The sequence below is a fragment of the Coturnix japonica genome, chromosome 10 (assembly GCF_001577835.2).
Source record: "Coturnix japonica isolate 7356 chromosome 10, Coturnix japonica 2.1, whole genome shotgun sequence".
Taxonomy (NCBI): domain Eukaryota; kingdom Metazoa; phylum Chordata; class Aves; order Galliformes; family Phasianidae; genus Coturnix; species Coturnix japonica.
Window position 1 is genome coordinate 4345509 of NC_029525.1, and position 22790 is coordinate 4368298.

Below are 22790 nucleotides of genomic sequence, written 5' to 3' on the forward strand. Positions count from 1 at the left end.
GAGCAAACGGACCCAGAAGGAGAGAGGAAGATAAAATGAATTTAAATTCCAAAGGAGTTTCAGCGCTGGTTTCCTAGTCCCCGAGTCAGCAATGTGTTTGTGAAAATTCAGCCTTTTTGTCTCTTAGAAAAAAAGGGCTAAATCTACATCGGTGGCCCAGTCTAGGTTTGCTATTCTTTGCATTTTCTATTCAAGTGAATGAGAGTGAATGAAGTGGCCTGGGACCCTTTATTTGATCTACTCAATTGCATAAAGTGACAGAATTCTAATATATTTGTTTAATGCTCTTCAATGGGGCTTTCACTTTCTAGCTTGCAAATGAAGCCCCGATCTGCAAAGTTTTGTCCTTTTTTTCTTTCCACCGTTTTTTTTTTCTTGGCACGGAGACCATATTTCATAACTCGGGCCACGGTTTGAAGTGATTTCGAGAGGAGTTTTAGACTCGAAAAGTGGGAAATAAAGAAACAGATGTGAAGTTATTGTAAATTCTTATAGTGGGCTCTGGGGCTATTGTAAGCCCACTGCAGGCGGTCCAAAGCCTCTCTTTTTCATGCTGTAATTGAAACATATTAATTAGATAATTTGTTGTTAGTTTAAAAGAAACAAATAAAGCCCCTCTGAGGCTTCAGAGCCTCGGTTTCTTTTTGTTAATAAAAACAAAACCAAAAACAAAAACCCACAGAGTGACATTTATATTAAGATCCGCAGATCAGTCGGCGCTGCTGCCGCCGAAGCGCCGCGGTCGGTGCCGCTTCCCAAGGAGCGCGGCGGGGCCGGGGAGCACCGGGACCCCGCACCGGGACCCCGCACCTGGCCCGGCCCCGCCCCGAGGGGCAGCGAAGGGGCCAGCGAGAGCTGCTGCCTGCTGGCTCGCTTTAGTAGAGCACACGGTGCTGCGGGCGATGTCCCGTCACACGGCGGGGGGGGGAGGGAAAAAGGGGGAAAAAAAGAACCGTCCCGGCGAGAAAGGGTTCACGTACCGTGCACTGACTCACAGCGAATGCCGGAGACGCCGAGAGCGGCCGGCGCTGACGTTTAGTTGGTGCACCCGGGCAGCTCTCTGACACAGGAGAGCATTCTGCCTGGAGTGAGAGCTGTTTGCAGCAAGAACGCTTGGCTGCTAGCGTCTCACCGGCAAATAAACCAAAAAGAACTAGATAACCCTCTGTCTCCCCGCGACCCTACCAAGGTCTCCGAGCGCGCTGCTGAGCTCGGTCGGAGCTGATTATTCTCACCCCCTTCGCCCCTTCCCTCCCCGCCGTTGTCTCTCACTGCCGTGCTTCAGATCTGTGTTTATTGACATTGGACTTGAGCCATTAGGGAGATTTACCAAGTCAAAGCAGTAAATTCGAGCGACGCACCGAGCGGCGTGTTTGTTTGCGACCTGCCTCCGGGCAGCGCCGGGCAGCGAGGCCGGGGCTACGGGGCTCTGCCCGCTCAGCGTGTGGGTTAAAAAGGACCCTGAAAGTGCATCCTCGTCTGCTGAGCTCGGCTCGGATTTCGCCTTTGAGGATCTCTGAGGATTTGCTCTGAGTGCTCGGTCATAAAATGAGAGAGGAAAAAAAGGGAGAGTCCTCGTCGTTTAAAAATGTGGGTCAGCGCTTGTTTAGGAAAAGTTTGTCGAGTTCTGTGTCCATTGATCTGGTGATAAGTTTTGAATGCTTTCTTTAGCTGATCGTGTTGATATAATCGTGGGCTGCACTTGATGAATGAGTTCAGTTGTCCCCCATCTGACAAGCTTTAGCGGCTTCATGCATTTTAATCAGCTCAATGATTCATGTATTTTCCACCTTTTTCTGTGTGGGGGATCCGTTCTCTTAGAAAAAAAAAAAAAAAAAAAAAAAAAAAAAAAAAAAAAAAAAAAGAAGAAGAAGAAGAAGAAGAAAAAAAAGAAAGAAAGAAAATAAGAAGAAATAGAGAAAAAGTCGCAGTAGGATTAAATGCCCTTTGCGTTACTCTTAAAAGTTCGGTAGTGCCGTGTGGTAGGTACTGGGGACCGTCCCTTATGCTGCTTCTGGTGCAGAAATCCAGGGCACAACCACGGGCAGAGGTTCACCTCGGTAAGATCCGGGACGGGGAGTCAAAGAATCCCGGCGGCTCATTAGAATACAATGTCGTTTGCTTTCTAATAAGCGTTTAAGTACTCCGTTGTATGTACCTGCGTTCTTGGCGAGACACAGCTCTTCCCCGAGACACCTATAGCCTGATTTCTCCATATCACTTACGTCATGTTCAACAGTTGCAGAATCCTTGCTAAATCCCCATAGGGACTGGGCAGCCCCGCCGGTAGGTGCTCACCGCAACCGCTGAACCCCCGGTCTGGGGTCTGGGGGCTGCGGGGCGGCGGTGTGTGGGGTTGCGAGCTTTGGGCTTTGCCTCTCGCACAGCGTGCTTAGCGGGAATGGAAAGTAGTTACAGAGCTTTAGGAAATTAACAAGTGAAAGGCTTCCGTATTCTACTTTTACTCGGAACAGATGTGGCTGTCCCTTTTGTAGGAAACACTGCAACTGCCACAAGTCGGTATTCTGACTTAAAGACTAATTAATCCTGTAGGAGTTTTAATACTCTTTTATGTTCGCTGTCTTGTGGAAGCTCACATATCTCTGCTTACTAGAGAAAAAAATAACTGCGGGTATGAGGATGGCACATAGACACAGACACGGCCGTCAGTGCGGCGCGTGTGTGCCCTGCGTGTCAGCCTGTGTGTGTGGGTCGGTGTGCAGACAGAACACACATACACCACACGTACTGTGTGTTATCTCTTCACTAAGATAAGCCACCGATAAGGACGATTTTCCCCAACACGTCCTGGTGTGTTGATAACCGCATTTGCGGTGATCTCCCGAGAAAGTGCGGGTGAGCGTCCCGAGATGGGAACGTCAGCCCTTGTTCGTCTGTAAACTCTTCAAAAAGACAAATAAGCTGTGTCTGCATTTACATATTTTAATGAGAAAATATTATTTGGACGACTAGGTTCATAATTTAACGTAGACACTTTTTTTTTTTAACCTTTGTCTTAAAACACACATGCTGGGAATGAGAACACCGATATTTCCAACGCCATGCTCGTTCTGTACAGGAAGAAAAGAGTTAAAAAGAGAATTCTTTACAGTATCAATAGACACTAATGCTGTTCGTAGAGGTTTGCTTTTTCTTTTTCCTTAACTTAAGCAGTTCACGACAGAACAACAGTTCGGTTTCCAGCAAACTACCTAAAACTAGAAAATATTTCAAACAAAAGTGCGTTTCACACATTTATGACCATTCCTATTCACAACCATGGACAGCTTCCCGTCTGCCTGCGCCGTGCCGTACCCGGGTACCGTTCCGCTGGCACGGAGCCTGCGCAGGGCTGTGCGCTTGGTGGAGGGTTTTGGTTGTTTGTTTGTGAGCCGTGAAACAGCTACAAAATTGGAAAAAATAAAATAAAAATAAAGAAAGCCCGAACCTCCATCTGAATCAGAAGTTATCAGACAAACCAACTTCGATTTCTCTTCCACCGGAAAACTACGGTCAACATCCACTTTACAACAGGTACTGCGAGGGGGACCTCGTGTGATGTACGGTACAGATACGAGCCCGCTATTTACAGGGAAACACGCGCTTTGTAAACAGTGCGGCCGCGGGGGCGGAGCGGCTGCCGCCACCCAGCACCGGGCCCTGCTCCCGACCGCCCCGCTCTCTGCTCCCGGGCCGCCCGCTGCCGCCTCCCTCCCCCACGGCGCTCCGGCTCTTCTCGGGCGGCCCCGCACCCCGCCCGGCGCAGCTCCGACCCCGCTGCCTGAGCCGCGTACACGCACCCAGCACCGCACGAAGGGAACGAGCGCGTTCCGGGCTTCCAGAGTCGGAGCGTTTGCCCCTCGGAGACCGGCCACGTCGCTGCTCTCGTGCGGTGAGGCTGCGGCCGTTTTGTACCGTTTATGGTTTTAAAGGTCGGTCCTGGGTAACACCCTGCCCTTCCCCAGACAAAGAAAAGGAAAGAGGCGAGGCTCGTCCGCTGCCCGGCACGCCGAGTGTATCCGGAGCGCTTCGAGGCACGGCGGCCATGCACATGCCGGGGCGCGGCGGGTGGGAGGGCGGGGGGCTCCGCTCCGCTTTACCTCCGAGGAGCGGATAAACAAAGTTAAGGAGCGGCAAGGGCGAGACGGGGAGCGCGGCGGGGCGGCTCACGCCGTGTGCTCGGCCGACCGCGCGGAGCCGGGCGGGGGGTGCGGCGAGACGGAGCGCGGGGACCGCGGGGTCAGTGCACCGCCACCGAGTGCAGCGCGGGCGCCGGGCTCGTCAAAGTCTCGCTGGGGGTGGCCGGGCTGCTCTGGCTGGTGGCCGTCTGCGAGGACGTGGGGCTGAGAGAGGGCGGCGAGTTCGAGAGGATGGTGGGGATGGGCGCGGGCAGCGCGGGGAGGGCCGGCACGGCGGCTGGGGTCGGCTTGATGGGCACGGGGATGGCCGGCAAAGTTTGCCCGCCGTGGCACAGCGGTTTGATGGGCACGCCGTAGGCGCCGTACTCGCCGCCGGCCATGGAGATGGGGGTGGCCGTGTCGATCACGCCGGAGCCGTACACGTGGGGCCAGCCCGTGCCGATGGAGCTGCCCACCGTGGTGAGCTGGTTGGGGAGCGGGTAGGCGGCCGGCATGGGCTGCATGGTGGAGAAGGCGAGTCCGCCGGGCATCTTGTATTCTCGGGCGATTATGTTCTCGATGGCGAAGGGGTGCTTGAAGCTGGACGGCTGTGACACGCCGAGATTGTATGTGGACATCTGGGGCAGGTGCGTGCCCGTGGCCGCCAGCGCGCTGAGGCGCAGCTTCGCCTGCTGCTGCAGGTACTGCGCCGCGTCGGCCGGCTTGCTGGGCGCCAGGTGCTCCGACTTGAGCACCTTGAAGCGTTTGCGGCGCCGCAGGAAGCTGCCGTTCTCGAACATGTCCTCGCAGTCGGGGTCCAGCGTCCAGTAGTTGCCCTTGCCCGGCTTCGGGCCGCCGCGGGATCTTGACGAAGCAGTCGTTGAGGGAGAGGTTGTGGCGGATGGAGTTCTGCCAGCCCTGCTTGTTCTCGCGGTAGAAGGGGAAGCGGTCCATGATGAACTGGTAGATCCCGCTGAGGGTCAGCATCTTCTCGGGCGAGCTCTGGATGGCCATGGCGATGAGGGCGATGTAGGAGTAGGGGGGCTTCTGGTCGCTGTAAGTGTTTCTGCCCGGGCGAGGCATCTTCGCTTGGGGACCCGCGGAGATCTGCGGAAGGGCAGCGACAGGGATGGGGGGAGGTGGGGGGGGGGGGCGGAGGGGGGAGTCCGAGAGGCTGGGGGGAGCGGGCACGGGGCGCGGGGACCGTGGCCCTCGGGGCGGTGCGGGCGGGGGGATCAGCCCAAGAGCCGCGCGGCGCCGGCGGGGGCGGGCGGAGACCAGCGCAGCGCCCTACTCCCCGCTCCGGCCTTTCCGCTCCGGCCCCGCGCCCGCCCGGCTTCTGCGGCGGCCGCTGTGCGTTCCAGCCTCTGCCAGGGGACGGGATTCCCTCCCGCTCGCTCGCGTCCCCTCCTCTCCCCGCGTGTCCCGTCCCTCCGCCCCGGCAGCCCCGCGCGTGCCCACCTTAAAGTTGCTGGAAGTTGACAGTCCGCATCCGGGACGCGGCCGGGAGTCCGGGCTGCTCCCCAGCGCGGTGCCGCGGCTCCTCTCTCGCCCCCTGCCCGGCCGCTCCGCTCCGCTGTTAGTCCCGGCTCGCTCCGGAGAATCCCTTTGCGTAGCCCTCCCTTCTCCTTCGCGGGCTGAATCAGCTCCTTTGACGCTGGCGGCAGCTGGGTTGCGGCAGCGGCTCGCCCGCTTCTCTGCAGAGGCGGTGAGCTAAGTAGTTGCCTCCATGTCCTTCCTCCAAGCATCTGATAGTTTTATGTGGTGACATGAGCAGAAAAGACCCCTGTAGAGGCGCTTCATTAATGTGCCACTTCTTCGCTATCATATGACAATCGCCTTGGGAGGAGGGGGAGGGCGGCGGGAGGAGGGGGCTGGAGAGAAAGGCATAATCTGGTTTCATTTACACCTATTTACATGGACACCTTGGGCCAATGGGAATCATTTCCATTTGAAGACGAGGCGAGGGGTTGAAAAGGCTCCGCCAGCGGAATTGCGGTGTGATGGTCCCCAGTAGCGGGGCGGGGGGGGAGGTGGTACGCACCAACCTTTCTGTGGACTTTGCAGGAAGCTCAGTCCGCAGTTCACACTTACAAATGGAGCTGCTGAGCGGTGCGATGTTTGACATGGAAATCGCTTGGCGGTGGTATTCTGTTTGTTCTGCATTGTTATCTGATTTGTGCTGTTGGCTAACCGAAGGCGAGGCTTTCTGCCCGGAACGAGGGACTTTCCCTCGCCGAGCCCAGGCGGGCTCTGCCCCATTCCGAGGCTTCGTGCGGGGCAGAGGAGGCGGGGGATCCCCCGCGCCCGGCCCGGGGAGGTGCCTCCCCACCCGGCCCACCCGCTCCCAGCTCGCGAACCTGTTGGTTCTTGGCCCGAAGCCGCGCAGCGGGGCAGGCCGGTCTCTTCCCTGCGGGCACCCCGGGCAGCGCGGTGCGGGATGGTGCGGGATGGTGCGGGATGGTGCGGGGCGCTGCGAGCCGTCAGCCCGCTGCGGGCGCGAGGGGCTGCGAGCCCCGGGAGGGAGTCGCTTTGCCGTGAATGCACATCCACTCCATTACCAGCGTTTTCGGAGTCGGTCAATAAATCACCAAAACGTAACTTAAACACGATGAATTTAGGAGATTAAACAATTTCATTAATATTGAAATGGCCGCTGAGGCTGAGCGCGGCCGCTTGAAATGCAAGCGCACGTTTTTCAATATTAACAGAAGTACTTGAAGAAAAGAATAATGTCACCTTCTTAATTCGGCAAAAATAACGGGGGGAGGGCGGTGGAAAGAAGGGCAGGGGAGGTGTGAGCGCCCGCCCGCAGCGCCTCGCCCTGCAGCGGGGCCGGGCCGGGCCGGGGGCTGCGGACGGGCCCCGTCGTCCCATCTCGCCACCCTCGAGCCCGGCTGATCCCTGGCTCGCGGTGCAGGACGTCGTTTAGGGAATAATGAGCAACTAATCGCATTCTTAAGAAGGCGAGAAGCCGAGCATAGAGGTTCACCTCCCGCACGGCCCCGCACACAGGGCTTGGGGCTGCCCCGCAGCGGGGTGCGGCAGGGAGGGCAGGAGGAAAGGGGGGAAGGTAAGGCTATGCGGCCGGGGCAGATTCCTCCCGGTGTGCCCCAGGCACGGGGCAGGAGGCCGCTGCCATAGAACGGAGAGTCCCAAATCAGCGGCTCGGCTGGACCCCTCCACCCCCAGCCCCGTGCTCCCACATCCCGGGCCGGGCTGATCTTTCAGCCCCACATCGCTCCCGAGGTGTCAAACAGAGAGCTCAGAAGTAGCACGAGAGTAAATAAAATTCACGGGCTGACAAATTCTTTCCTTCTTGTTGTTGCCGGTACCTTTTATTTTAGAAGGAGGGAGAAAAAACAAAAACAAAAACAAAAAAACCGCTGGCGCAAATGGGAGCCCGCAAGCTGTAAAGTTAAAGAAAAGTCGACTTCCGTTGTCATTTGCTGCTCCGAGTGCAAATGAGGAACGGCCGGGAGCGGCACCGACCCCTTTCCCAATGCGAAGGAATGTGCGCAGTGGATGTGGGCGCGGAGGGTCGGCGCGCAGAGCCGCTGGCCGCCACCCGGAGCGCAACAAATGTCGGAGTCGGGCAGTGCGGGACGTCGGTGGGACTCGGAGCTTTCGCCTTTTCCCTTTGAAAACCCACGACAGGGAGGAGGGGAAGGGGCGAGTGTGGGTGCGAGGAAAGCGAAGCCAAGTCCGTTGTGCGGAAAACCAAAACAAATGGAAGTATTTCTGTAGCCTAATCAGACCGGCGGCTCGGGGAAGTGTTGGGAAAACCGTATAAAATACGCATAAGTCAATTACATCGGCGTGCAAACCCAGCGGAAAGGTATTTCTTGCGGCAGCCTCTCAGCCCCGCACGGAGCCCACGCGGACACCTTTCCGCACGGAGGGCTCGCCGCAGCCCCTTTCCCACAAGCGGGACCACACACGGTTACCGATTTGGTAATAATTTATGCTAATTTTCCTCCATAAATCCACAATTCGCTTCAGTGGCAAGCGGGGCTGTTGGGAGAGGAAAAGGGGACAGCGAAGTGACAAATACAATATTGGTTTTGAATCCTGTGGCTGCGGGCAGGTGCGGTGCTCGGCGGAGGGGAGGGGTGGGAGCGGGGCTGGGGGGAGCCGAGAACTTTTCCGAGGATAAAAAAAAGGAAGAAAAAAAAAATCCACTCTGTGTGAGAGAATGGCTCACACAACCTTGTTAATATTTACAAACCGGTCGGGAGAAAGAGAGGGGAGGGGGAAGCACCAGCTTCTTAGGGTTTCCTAGGCTGCGGAACACAATGCCAGACTCCGAGCAAGCTTTCCTCGTTTTGGAAAGTCAACTGCAGAACCGCGGGGCTGAGGCTGCGCTTCGGCTAAGCCTCGACGGCTTTTCTGAGGGTTTTTTTTGCTTTTTTTATTTTTTTTTTTTTTTAGGTTCTGCTCCGTGCCTCCCGGGGGGGGCACGAGGGAGCGGAACGAAGGGTCCGGGGCTGTGCCGCAACTCCGCCCGCTTCAGCTCCTGGGGAGGCGGCCCGGAGAGCTGCGGCCGAGCTGGGAACTGCGGCCGAGTGAGCGCGGCGGGGCTTTGTCCCCCCGCACATTCTTTACCAAATCTGCCACTTTGGCGTGAAACTACTTAGCGCCCTTTCAAAAGGATTTTGTTCCTTTCGCATTCAGCGCTAAACAAACTCCCCCCTCCTGTCAGCGCTGAGCCGAGAGCGGCTCCCCGAACCCACGTCCGAGCCGCCGCGTAACCGCGCTCAGGATCCGCGCTGCGCTTTGTGCGAAGGGGCGGGCGCGGGATTCGGCGCTTTCGGTGCGGAGTCGGCGCCCGCTGCCCGGCCCGGCCCCGAGAGCTCCTCGGCCGGGGGCGGGCCGTGCCCGTGTCCCAGAACACTCTCCCTTCTCGGCTTCTGTGCCGGCAGGGATGCCCCGGCCCTGCTTGGCCTCCTCCTCCCGGGACCTACTGTGACCCAACTCCACGGGAGTCCGAGCTCCCCGGCCCGGGAGCCGTCCGCTTGCGAGGTCATTGCACGTGAGCCCGGGGAAACACAACGCGGAGTTTTCCTAAACTCCGAAGCCCCGATGGCAGCTCCAGGCCCCTCGCGGGAGGCGGTCCCGCTCCCGGCTGCGTCTTCCCCAACCCGGGGGCAACTCGCTCCGTCCCGCACTCGAGGCCCGACCCGGGGCAACCGGTCCCCGGCCGGAGCCGCTTTCGTGCAGGGCTGTGCTCCCCAGGACCCGCTTCCTTGGCGTAGCTCTGAGGGATGCCAGGATCACAGGGCTCAGACAGAGCGGGTGCCCGAGCTCTCCACGCCGGTGGCCGTGCCACCCCTTTTGTGGCCGGGTACACTGCCCGCTGCCCGGGCCCTGCTGCAGTGCCTGGCCCTCTTGTCCCCCCCGGGTCACTGCCTGTGCGCCCAGGTCTCTCCAAGCGCCTTTTCCCCCACCCAACATTTGCCAAGCACCGAATTCTACCGTGTGTCCCAGCTTGTGTCTCCCCGTTATCTCCCCGAGAGCCCAGCCTTCTTTTTCCCTTTCCTTTCCCCCTGGAGTATTTCCACGTTTGGGCTGTGATGGTTTATTTATTTCTGTATTTGGAGAAGTACCAGAGGAGGCCTCGCAAACTCTCCTTCTTTTTTTTTAATCTTCTCTTTTAGATAAATGTCGCATTTTAAGCTGCCCTCTCTTCTCTTTTTCGCATTGTAGGAAATATTGAAAATGCCACCTTAGTATTGAAGGGATTAACTTGCTTTTCTCCCAGCCCCTAACTCTGGTGTAAAGGGAGCAGTAGATCAACTGTATAATGTGTGCACTGTTTGGTCATTTGTACAAGCAGAACAAAGGTTGAGCTAAGCCAAATTGCATTGCACTTGTGAACCGAGTCCCAATTTGAAGTATCTTTTACAGCAGGGGGAATGAGAACAATTTCGTGTATGTCTAAAAGGGAATAACAAAGCCACTTTCTAGAGCATCTCAAAGTGAAGTAGTGAGGCGTGACATTCCCAGGGTGAGGAGGGACAAAGGCAGGGTCAGGGGGATGAAAAAGGGAATCAAACAGCCACTTTCACATGTCTGCCCTCAACTGCTGCACCTCTCCATAATAGGAAACAACTGTTGTAAAAAGGGGGATTGCTCCCATTCATTCAAAATAGCAAATGATAGCTAAACAACATTGTCAAAACTGAATCAACTTCTGTGCAGTACCACCCAGAAAAAGGTATTGTGTTTTGGTTAATAGCTGGGTGGAGCAAACTTGATTTTCCTTTCTTTTTCCTTCTTTCTTTTCTTTCTTTCTTTCCTTCTTTTTTTTTTTCCTTTCTTTCTTGCCTCCCCCCCTACCCCCCCTTTCCAATTAATGTGCTCTTCTTTCCAGTTCGCTCTGTTTCATAAACTTAATTTAAATCATCAGGCTGCCTCTTGCTCAGACTTTTCTCCCACCGCCTGCTCCTGCGCTGCCGTCCCTTACACAGCCGGGAGGGGAGGATAAAGCCGGGGCTGAGCTCCTGCTATCGCTGCGGGCGGTGAATGTGCTGCGTGCCGAGCGGTGCCATGCCGTTCCGTACCGAGCCGTGCGGACCCAGGTAGTGCCGTACCGGGCCCGGCAGTGCCGTACCGCATTGTGCTGGGCCTCCGGTACAGCCACCTGCGAGCGCCTGCAACAGGACTCGGCCAACCATTGTCAGATGATAACTGATGATGACTTTAATACTGCACAGTCACAAGAGTGAACTGCGTGCACGTTACAGCTACAGTCCCCTCTCCCCCTGTTACCGAAGCTAGTAACCATTTGCGGAGCTCGGACCCGCTCAAACTTTCAGATCAACGTTTTCCGGCGTGGCACGAAGCCTGTGACGATCAGGATTTATCGAGTGAGGGCCAAAACGACGGCGGGGCGCGGCTGCGAGCGCGTCCGTATAGGCACGGCCGGGAAGGCCGCCCCGGGCTGGGGGTGGTGCTCGCTGTCCGGCCTCCCGCCGCGCCCCCCATTCCCCACCCCCCCCTTCCCTCTCTCCCTGCCTTCCTCTGTCCCCGCGCCGCCCGCTCGACCGCCACCCACGGAGCCGCCCCGCGAGGGCACAGCACCTCCCGTGCGGCGGCTCCCTCCCACGCGGCCCGGCCGGGCGGGGACGGAGGGGCGGGGGGGCGGCAGCGCCTTTCTCGGCCGCAGCGCGTTCCCAGAGAGGCGCTGGGGTTGCCTGAGGGCTGCGGCCGCACGCTCGGGAAGGGCAGGGTAGAGTGAGGCGGGGGAGAGCCGGCCTTGCGGCGAGGCCGCGGAGCTCCGGACTCCCTTCCCTCTCTCCGCCCGCCTCATTTCCCCGGTGCCACCGCCACGAGGCGAGAACAGCTCGCGTCTTCCCGTCAGCCTCAGCTCCGCAGCAAAAAAAACCACATTAACCCGCTTTAATATTTTATTCCTGGGAGAGGTGCTTCGGATCTAAGTTTAGGAAAGCTTTACCCGCAGCGATTTCTTCGCTCCTGTTTTTCACTCTGTCTTTATTACCGAGCGATATTCCAACCGTGCGGCGTTTAATCAGCTGAAGGGGAAAGAACTTAAAGATATCATTTTCTTTTGGCGAGCGGAGATAGGAACACAACAGGCGCTGCCCTTCGGGCCCGGACGTGGCCGAACTGCAGCCGAGAGGCAGCGCCCGCACAGCCGCCCCATCCCCGGCCGCTGCCCGCCCCCTCCAGCCCCGCTGTCCCGGGAGCGCGGAGCCGCCGGGCCGGGCGGGACGGTGCGGGCTGCGGAGCTGCGCGAGTATCTCGTATTATCCTCCCGCTGTCTGCAGGCAATGTAGATTTTCTAAAGATCTAATGAATAAACAACCAGCAAGCGCTGGCGGTGTAATTTACATTGTTAATGCCTACATGTGTATAATAAATATGCATTTGTATGTCTTCAAATAAACTCTTTTTAGTTTCTAACCTGTGGTGATTTTTGTTTAACAGCCGCCTTTCGCTACAGACCGATTTGCCTTTTCCTTCGCTGAGCGGTAGCGCAGGAGGAGGCCGAGCGCCCCGCTGCCCACCCGGGGGGTGCGGCACCCCCAGCCCCGCCCCTCGGCCGTCCCGGGCCCGGCCGGTGCAGCCGCGTTGCGGGGCCCGAAGGCCGCGGTCGGGCAGAAGCGGTCGCTCCGCTCCGGGTGCAGCTGGGCCGCTTTGAGCCGCCGAGCTCCGTGTCCAACATCAGCTCCGCCGTGTTGGTGTGGAGGTGCAGAGAACAGCGCGTTCGGAGCGCGAGCTTCAAAGGCAGCGGATTCCCCTCGAGGAAAAGTTTACAAACGTGGCTGCTCCTCCTCCCCCCTCCATCCACCCCGTTCTTCCGCACGCCTCCGCACAGCGGCACCCCCTCCTCCCCGCCGCTTCTCCTCGCCCCGAACGGCTCCGGGCCCTGCGGCGGTGCGGGGGGGTGGGGGTCTGCGGGCTGCACGGGGCCGCGGCTCCGCCGCCCGTTTGTGCCGCGATCCGGGTGCCACCTCCTCGGGCCGCGCGGTGGCAAATGCCGCATCGGCAGCGGGCCGGAGCCGGCATACATTATTTTAATTAAGTCTATGGCGATTTACTTTCCTCTGAGATCCATTCCGCGCCGCAATTAGGAACGTCGCGGTGCCGGCGCATATGAATATTCAGGAGGGTGTCAATTAATTAGCAGACAGAGGAATCTCATTATGGTGCTCAAAACCCTTTTAGTGCTCAGCAGAATTAAGGGGGCATTTGCCAATGTGCCGGATTAGTGAATATTTTACTGCGCGCTCATTTAACTTCATTATCATAGCATTTACGCCGCTCTCTGGTTTTATTAATTAAATCGCTCATTAATTTATCCGGAAGAGGGACACGCGTTGCCCGACGCCCGCCCGTGTGGGGCTGCGGCCGTCACCGCCGCGTTCCGACCGCGCTCGGAGCGGGGAGCTGCGGGGACGGGCGTGAGAGCGAGTCGGCTTTGCGGGATGCGTTGTACCGAGAGCAGCGATTTGAGAAACCCGTCCGTGCCACGCTGTGCTTCGTGAAAGCGAACAGACGTTCCCTCGGAAGCATTTACTGTCAAATATTAATGGCACGCAACCCCCCGCCGGACGCGACGGGCCGCAGCCGGACAACGCTGCCCGGGCCGGGAGAGGCCGTGAGCGCAGCGGGAGCGGAACGGGGCCGGGGCTACGGCCGTGTAACTTTAATTGGCTGCTTTTCGTGACATCTAAATAAGCACCTGGAAAACGAGAACACCTTCTGGGCATTGGGAACCATATGCTAGAATTAGAGTTAATTGACTAATTACATAAATTAGGCGTTAATTTTGCAACACATCAAGTATAAAAGATATCTCAATTAATTGCACGTGGCGGTGGAGGTTAAAGGCGAAAGCGTAGGGCAATGCTTCGGCCTGGGTTGCTGTTCCCATTCGTGTAGCTCGAGCCTCGCCGGCCGGAAGGTGCTGCTGCTCGTGCCCGGGGAGGGATCGGCACAGCCCCGGGGTGCGCTCGCTCAGCTCCGAGCCCTGCACGCACCGTCTGAAACACGGCGTGGGGTTCACGCAGTATCAACACATGGAAGCTCCGGTGAGCTGCGGGGGATGGGGTGGGATGGGGTGGGGGTCGGCTGCGGCCCCTCAGGGCCAGGCGGTGCTTCGGGTGGGCTCTGCCGCTGCGACGTGAGGGCGTGGTAGTTGCGTTAAGGGACGGGAAGGTCTCTGAGCCAGTGGGGATAATTATGTTTTAAAGGCTTAAATCGGGAGAGTTCACTCTGGAAAAGGAGCTCCGGGGGTCTAAGAAGAGCGCAGGCCCTAGAACAAAGGGTGAAAGGGTTTATATGTTGCGCTGAAAGTGTGTAGGTGGGGATGTGTCGGTGGCTGGCACTCACGCTGCAGAGCGGGTGCACGGGCACGAGCTCTCTTGCAGAGACTGGCGTGGGGCAGGGAGCTCCCGCAGCCCCTCCTGCCCTCCCCCCGTCTTGGTGCTCCGCTGACGCTCCTTACCCCTCCCGCCCCCCCGGGAAACGCTCGTTCCGCACCCAGCGGCCCGGTGGCACCAGGAGCAGCGCAGGCTGATGGCCGGGAAACAGCTGAAAACCTGCCGCGTGCCGGCGTTTTTATGGAGACAAAATGTTCGTTTTGATGTAGCGGTGCCGCGGCGTTGCCAGATGCTGAAGGTACTTGAGGGAGATGTTGACAAGTGGATAATTGTCAGCAGAACTAAAACAGACACTTTGTTTACAGTTGAGCATGATTAATTGAGAGTAAATAAAAGCGAGGCTCTGTTCAGAAACTCTCAGCATTGCAGGTTGTGTGCCAGCAACGTGCCCGGACGGGGGGACCCGACCCCCTCCCCAACCGTGATGCCACGGAAGGGCCCTGAGCAGAGGCCGATGGCTGAGCTTGGCAGGGGCTGTGCATGGTGAGGGTCCCACCCCAAGGTTCTGAGCTCTATAGCCTCCTACTTGCTTCTTTTCTTTCTTTTTTGCTTGGGTCATTCGGGTGGATTGCTGAGTGTCAGAGATTAATTTTAAAAAGTAAAGTTGTGCCCTGGGTGCTGGAAGCAATCGAGGTGTTACCAAATGGGGGCGGGGGGGAAAAGGGGAGGAGTGATGCGAGATACTCTATTAGCACTCAAATACAGAGCTACTCAAGTCACTTTCCTTCCCACATTGCAACTTACTGCTGTTAGGGAGTATATTGTGCCTTGTAACAGCAGTGAGCAGCGCAGCTTGGAGCTGATGGTGGTCACTACAGCAGAGTGTTGCTACAGAGCTTTTTTTCTTTCTTTTTTTTTGTGTGTGCGATGCAAGACGTGCTTCTGTTTGACTTCTGAAGCAGTGTATGTTTACCCAGAGTTGTACAGAAGGTGGCATAGTTCGTATCCGAGTGATACTTCAGCTGCTCAGAGCAGGCAGAAGGTGGGAGGAAATAGCATGATACCAATACAGAGCTGCCCACATGTGTTGTTTGTGCTGGTGGCTGTCTTACAAGGGATCTTTGGGGAGTGGTTGGGTACTACTCATGTGTTACTGCCCTGTCTGCTTTGTAAGAGGAAAAGACAAGCAGGAATTTCTACAAAGTTGTGTGCTGATGTACACTTGTCTATCTTTTCAACATGTGGGTCATGTTATTACTTCACACTCATAGGATCAGTGATGCCATCAGCCTTCCATACAAGGCTGTCAGTGGCACTGAGGGCTCTGCTGTTATGTGCGATGATTCTGAGGTGGTGACTTCTGTAGGTGTGTGCAGGGAGGGGTAACACACAGAAAGCTCAGAGGAGCAGCTGTGTCCTGGCTGCAGTGGGGCTCCATCACCCTTACATAATGGTCCTGGCTCTCCCCTCATTGCTCCAGCTGCTGATTGGCCGCTGGGTTCAGACAGGACCTTGGGTCTCAGAGTCATTTCTCATGGTATTTACTCTAATTGATCAATTGCTTTTCAATAGGAATGTTAATTAGCTCGCTGTTGGATAGTTTATGCTGTCACTGGAGTTTGGACTGTTTCTTTTCTGCTTTGTAGCTTTCTATATCCTTAACGTTCCTTCAGTTCCCTCCAAAACCTTTCCCCTTTTTGCTGGGCCTGTTCCTTGTCTGGAATGTGTCTCGTTCTCTGGAACATATGCTTGTCTAAGCTGCAGCAGTTGTTGCTTGTCTGTGCAGCTTAGAAGTGCCCCAGGACACTCCCCAAACCTGCATCACTTCAAAGCAGATGCTGCAGGCTCATCGAAGCCAGAAAACAGGTGCTTGGGGTCCTCTAGGCCCCAAAGGCGGCTGCTGGCATGGATGTAAGAGGAAAAGCTTCTTTCAAGGAGCAGCTTTGGAGTTTCCTTCTGCAGGGGAACACTGGGCACTTCAGGGACAAGGCAGCAAGCCAGGAGCCTCTGTGCAGGTTGTAAAGATCTCCCCAGAAGCTAGAGCAGCTGTGTGGGGAACTCCTGGGTGAGTCACAGCACCAAGGAAAGAAAAAACATCCCCTGACAGAGAGATGAGAGCATCGTGTGCTCTGCTGCTGATAAGTTTCCAACCCCCAAGCTCAGGCTGTCTTATGCTACCCTCAAATCCACCGTGATACTTGTTTAGATGGCGGTGGGTGTCAGCTTTCTGAACAGATGGTTGTATTTATCTGCAAGGCAAAGGGGGAAAAAGTGTTTTCCATGCTTTTGTCACCTTTGCAGATGATGGGAAAGACTTCTGAGATAAAATGTGTTGCCTGTACCCATGAGCCTAATTTACCTGGCACTGCAGTGAGCAAGATCTCTGTGCAAATGAAGATTTATCACCCAAATGAATGTCCCACAGCAGAAGGTTCTACTGTTGACATCGGTGGGACTGGTGTATTTTACAAATGGTAATGGTCCATGTCACTCACTGATGAATTGTATGGGACCTCTGTGTGGGTTTCTGTTCAGGTTTTTATGACCTAGGGACAATAGCTGTGCTCTTCAGATCTACAGCAATGTCTATCAAAATTACTGTAAGTTTTGTCTCTGTGATCTGAAGTGGCAAATCTCAAGAAGTACAAATTATCCTGTGATATACTGCAGGAATGCCAAAAATGTCCACGTGCAGTCTGGGTTTCACTGAAGAAGATAACGTATGATCTTTTGCCCTTCTACTTTATGCAGTACTAGTCAGTGGCTGTGACTTGGCTGTTGTGTTGAGTTGATAAGACAGCTTGAACTGGGTGCTGCAGATCAACTGGCCTGGGGAGCTGTGCCTGGCTTTCTTGTTGTCTTGCCAATATAAAGCCCTGAGAACTGAGGGTGTAAGTGGGAGGCAGATGCAGGAATACCCTTTTCTCATTGTCAGAAGTTGATAGTGGTTTCTGAGGACAGTCACTCTCTGGGCACAGACCCCCAGGCAACCGGTCACCTGCTGCCTGCTTGTCTTGAAAGACCTTGAGGTGGAATCAGGATGGGATGAATGAGCCAGACTTGTCAATTGCAAACACATTCACCTTCACAAGTGGGGACGCCTGCTGATAACCATCTGCTGGAACACTGCAGTGAGCTGGTCAAATGCATTTTTACATATAGGCCACGAGTGCTACATGCATAGTCTACTTTATGTGCGTATGCCCTTCAATTAAATAGCTGCCTGGATATTTTAAGTTGGTTTTAGCGGTATTTGTCTTTTGTGCTCTTTGTGTGGGAAGAGACTGTCTGTAGAAAATTCTTTCCACCAAACCAGTATTGCCAGCCTTTTAATGAAGCATTTGTACATGGAAAATCCTAACTCTGTATGTCAAGTTTGTAGGTATTTGCAAAGTAGAACTTTGTTTAACTTAGTTGTCATTAACGGCCAGAGGTGTCGTGGCACTAGTACTCTACAAGTCAATTATACATAAAACATTGTAACAGGGTTATTAGGAAGTACTAAATGTTGGAGGATATATGTGGTACAGGAAGAGGCACAAAATTGCTGTGTACTTAGCGTGTATAATGCAGCTTGCTCAATTTGTTCCTGGCTATTCATAGGAGAGTACATTTTCTCTTTTTAATTGCACAGGATGACAAGACCTTTTAATTAAGGTGGCATCTATAGTATTCATATACTGCAAAACCCACAAATGACTAAAACTTAATAGCGTCATAAAAACTATGGTTAAGGCTTTTACCAACACTGCCATGACAGCGAGAAGTTTTAAATCAGGTCTGTCAGAAGTGAATGTATGTCTGCATAGGGAAGGAGCGAAGCTACTGTCTGAGAGCTCTAACCAACAGATTTCCTACAGAAATAAGTTGCTGTCATTTTTGTGATTGCAGTAACTAAGCCGGCAGACTGCCCTTCTGTCTCTGCAGCTCTTCTGACTGTCCCTCATCAAATTTCTGTCCCTTTGGTGATATCCTGTGTTTCCAGTTAAAATATATTGTTGGGGAGGGAGGGTAAAACGACTCTTCATCTTTCAAAAGTTTGCTGCAGGTTTCGGTGGAGCAGGGGCAGGGGAGGGGAGGTTGCTTACAGACAGATGTGCAGGTGCAGGCAGTGCTGGGCATTGTAGGAGCAGTCAGGCAGGGAGCTGCAGTTCCTTGCTGCATGGCAGGGACTCTGTCTCACCTGGAGTGAGCCACTCCACCTGCTTTAGAGGTCACCTCATGGCCAGGAGGTCACTGCTGGAGTGTGTCAATACTTTGTGAGTGCAGTCCTTTGGCAAGTGTGTATACATAGGGGGATTATTTATAGTGGGGATGCTCTTTCACCATCACTGCTTCATAGGATGCTATGCTGCAGCGTCCAGGAGCTCCAGAAGGTGCACTCAGCTTTTGATATGGGATGCCTGTGAATATTCCCAGGCTTTGCCTTGACAGACATGGTTAAAATGTGGGTTGTTATGGGGGGGTTTGTAAGGAGCTAGTGGTCTTCTTTTGCTTGTTGTTTTGGTTTTGTAATGTAAAGGCATATTATGTGGATGCTCTTAAAATGCAGTTGTGGCCTTATTTCTGATATGATGTTTATTTTTCCCCCTTCACATTTAGTCAGTGGATAAAGCACCTCTATGTGTATTTAACTGTTACTGTGTATTGTGTGTGTTTGTGGGGAGTGGGGTTGCAGGCCTTCTTTTCCATGTAGAATTAGATAGTTACCAGTTTGTTTTTAATCATCATGTTACAATGCACAGAGTTCCTCAAGCACTCCTTGTTATCAATTAAAAAATAAACCCAACCGCAGATTTCAACAATTCCTTTGGGATTAGATCAGAAAGTGACAAGATTTTCACCTTATTGTTAAAAATACCACATTGTTTACCAGAAGGGTATTTAAATAATTTAAAGATGCTGTTCCAAAGAGAGACCTTGTTAGAGTGAAAAGTGCTTTTCCATGAGAACCTCCTGCAAAAGAGAAAAGGAGCAAGTAAATAAGGGAAGAAGGGTCCTTGGGAGATATTAACATTTAGCAGCACTAAAATGAGTTTTGTTAATCATGCCTGTTTTGATATTAATGAATGATGCTGGTTGAGCGTATTTTCTTCATTGTCAGGTTTTTGAGTACTGTGATTTTTCACTTGGGGATGTGGAAGCAGCCATCTGAGGATTGTGCTGGGCAAGGCTTTGTGACTGCTGGGGTTGTTCAGTAATCCGGAATCCTTGAATCCTCAGTCCCCTTTATATCAGCAGCGCAGTCCGGAGGGCCTGAATGGCAGGAGCTGATTAGCTGAGTGGGCTGAAGAGGCTGCAGTCTTCCCACTGGTATTGTCTAGACCTGCATGTGTGGCCTAGGCTTCATGGCACATTAAAAGCTGCCTGTCCTCCTCCTCCAGCCTTCACCTCAGCCTTCTACATTCTGTTCCTATTATGCAGAGCTGCCAGACTGGGCTTCAGCACATGCCTTCTTCATCTGGCAAGGGGGACCACCATCGTGTTGACAAGGGTATAACATAGCCCTAAAAAGCCAGGGGACTGAAAGTAGAATGAAGCTATTTAAACCTATCTCCAAGGCCTTCTGTGGTGCTTAAAGGATCATTTTGTTAATTAAATGTAGGCACTTCCATCTGGTGTTATAGTAATACTTCTGAATACAGACAAAATATGTAGGTTATGATGGAGCTTGTGCAGCAGCATTTCCTTACAAAATCTGCACTGTGCTCTGAGAATGTGAGGCAGAACTAGTCTGCTATGTTCAGGAAGGGATCCCTGCACATCAGTTCAGGTTTGGTTGTTTTACGAACCCATCACATGAATGGCCTTTATCTTGGCATTTGTCAGGTTGCCGCATGCAGATACCCCACTTTGTAAGAGAAGTAATCTAAGTTGGCCACAGAAAGGGAGGAATGGAAATACACAAATGGCTGTTCATAAAGTGCTCGTTTGAGCCCAGAGTCATGAAAGCAACTTGACTTGTGCTTGATCAGTTCATTTGTTAAATGACTTGCTTACATTTAATCCCAGAAATGAAAATGTTTGGTTAGCACTGTCTTAAATGGTGTTATGTTCCCATTTGGCCTTTGTATGTTTCCTATTTGTTTAGAAGTTTCATTTCTTTTGCATTGTGGGAAAAATAAGAAAAATAAAATTGGATTCAGGATTTTGTCTGTAACTGTGGTGAGCTGTGGGCTGTGACAGGACAAGGTTTGTGGGCAGGGGCAGTAGCTTAATCTGACTGTCTGGTATCAATGGACAAACCAGACAAGTTTACCCCAGAAAGAATTCCTCTGTAAATGTTCTGCCCTTCTTTTGTGATGTTTTATTTTTGGACTCTGTTCATTAACAAAAGTATTAGCCCAAGCGTTAGTGTAGTGGGAAAATATTTCTCACATTGCATTAAGAAGTCCTTATGCTGAGGAAGAGTCTGTTCCTCTGAAACAGTTAATTGCTCCAAAGAGTTAGAGAGTTTGAAAATGGAAGGAAAAGCAGAGCAGTACTGTTTCCTCATTCAAGCTGATCCCACATGCCTTAAGCGATGATGCTCTCAGCTCACATAAAGGTTTTTAGGCTGCCTGTGTTTGCCTTGTTAGTCAGACTTGGGGGATGTTTGGTACCATGTAGGATTTGATGACTCTCCCTTGTGCTTAGGTGAGATGTTAGGAAGAATTTCTTTATTCAGAAAATGGTGAGGCAGTGGAATGGATTGCCCAGAGAAGCTGTGGATGACCTGTCTCCGGAGGCATTCAAGGCCAGACTGAATGAGGCCGTGGGCAGCTGATCTGGTGGGTGGAACCAGCCCATAGCAGGGGGGTTTCAACTGGATGGGCTTTAAGGTCTCCTTGAACCCATGCTATTCTGTGGTTTCAAATGGCATAGCAGCAGGCAGTGCAGCTGACTGTCACCCCCCTTATTGACAGGAGACTGGGGGACAAGACATTGCAGTGAGGAAAGGAATGCTTGGCTCTGGGATTAATTCCCTACCTATTTGTCTCATGGAGCTTAGAGTTCAACTTCAGGGCATATTTCAAGGCATTATCTCTGCTCAGGCACAGGTCTGACAGCAGCACTGTGTGCAGCACTCCTACTGACTTCAATGAGAGCTCCTTGTGAAAAGTAAAGGTAGAATGGCCCTTGAAGTTTGTGACACAGAGTGTGGCTTGGGGAAATGTGTATGTGTTTTGTGCTTCAGGTGTTTTTTCAGTGAACGTGCAGCCAATCTAGTTAGGATTTGGACCCTGATCCTGCTGTGCAGGTTCAATAGATGCATGCATACTGTGAATACATATTGAATGTGGCATACTGAACATTAATCTATGGGAATTTTGTAAATCTGAAACCTAAATATGCATATAGTGACTGCAATAGGCATGCTCTAAAGAAAAAAAGAAAATGCCTATTTAATGCCTGTTTCCTGCGTTTTATTGTGGTTATTACAGACAGTGCCTTTTGGAAACTTTTGCTTAATTGAAAGAGGGAAGCATGAAATGTCAGTGTTCAGTAGTAGAAGCATCTTTTTTTGCAGGGTGTGGAGGCAAGGAAGGGAAAGATATGTGGCATGACCCTGGAGGCAGTGCTTACTGTGCTTAGCATTTGGTTCTTACCCTTTGTGAGTGCTGGTATTTTTCTTGGTTTCATAGAAACTTAGAATGACCTGGGTTGAAAAGGACCACAGTGATCATCCAGTTTCAACCCACTGCTGTGTGTAGGGTCACCAACAACCAGGCCAGGCTGCCCAGAGCCACATCCAGCCTGGCCTTGAACGCCTCCAGGGAAAGCTTTTTCTGTTCCAGGAAGAATGACTGCCTCCCACCTGTGCCAGAACCCTGTCCCTCAGGAAGCTGGCAGCATTGAAAAATGCCTCTTATATATATAGCTTCTGTGAAGCACCACTACAGAACTTCAATCACAAAAATATCCCTTTCTCTTTGTTTTCAAAGGAGGGTCACCTTAAGCTTGATGAACTTTCACAGCCACAAACAGGCATAAGGACCATGTGGAGGAAGATTTCTCTGGGGATGTAGTTTCAGTGAGAATGTTCACTTGAGGTATGAGTCTTGGGTAGAGTGATTCAAATCCATTTACTAATGCAGGATTTGACAACAGTAAGAACTCCTTTGCTGTTTAATCTTCCACTAGAGAAAAAAAATCAAAATACTTCTTTTCTTTCCCAGAATAGCTGGCTGGCAGGGAACTTGAAAAATGTGAATCCCCTTCTTGATACCAAGTCACTTTGTTGACGAACAGTGCTCCCAGCAAAAACTGGGAATGATAGCAGACAAAGGATGCCTGGCATCATTATCTGCATTATATATCAATAGTTGTGCTTCCTTGCTTATCAAGTGTATAACCTTGTGTGTCCTTAAAGTGTAAAAACAAAACACCTACCACCCTAAGGACACCTGGGACTGCACTTCTAAGAAGGCAGGAGAAATGAAAAGATTTTATTAAAATATTATGAGTTATTGTTAACATATATTTACATATTTTAATTCATCCTAGGAAACATCTTAAGGAATGAAATATTATATATCTACAGTTGTGAAGCTAGCATCTAATTTCTTGTTTTTGTGCTACAATCTATTGATACAATGTCTTTGTATTTTGGGGTATTTGTGTGCTCTATGTAATAGTAAGATAATTTAGTTTCCAAATAAAATGTGTTTAGATGGAACAGTTGCCTCACTTCATTATTAAGTCCAGTTCTGAACTGGAAGGATAAGGGCTCTGGAAGACCCATCTTTGAATAATTCGTAGTGTTACAAGTGGGCGAAGCAAACTGGGTCAGTGGTGTTGCTCAGAAAGATCACTGTGTGATTGAGAGGCTTTGAGGCTTTGG

General features: G+C 52.8%; 1 protein-coding gene across 1 annotated transcript; it reads right to left on the reverse strand.

The window, feature by feature from the left end:
- Window positions 1-2929: 2929 nt before the first annotated feature.
- FOXB1 (forkhead box B1) lies at window positions 2930-6378 on the reverse strand. The gene is given in 3 exon segments (XM_015872350.2): window positions 2930-4964; window positions 4966-5225; window positions 5580-6378. Coding segments are annotated over 2 exon segments (960 nt in total). The 5' UTR covers window positions 5202-5225; window positions 5580-6378; the 3' UTR covers window positions 2930-4240.
- Window positions 6379-22790: the final 16412 nt, after the last annotated feature.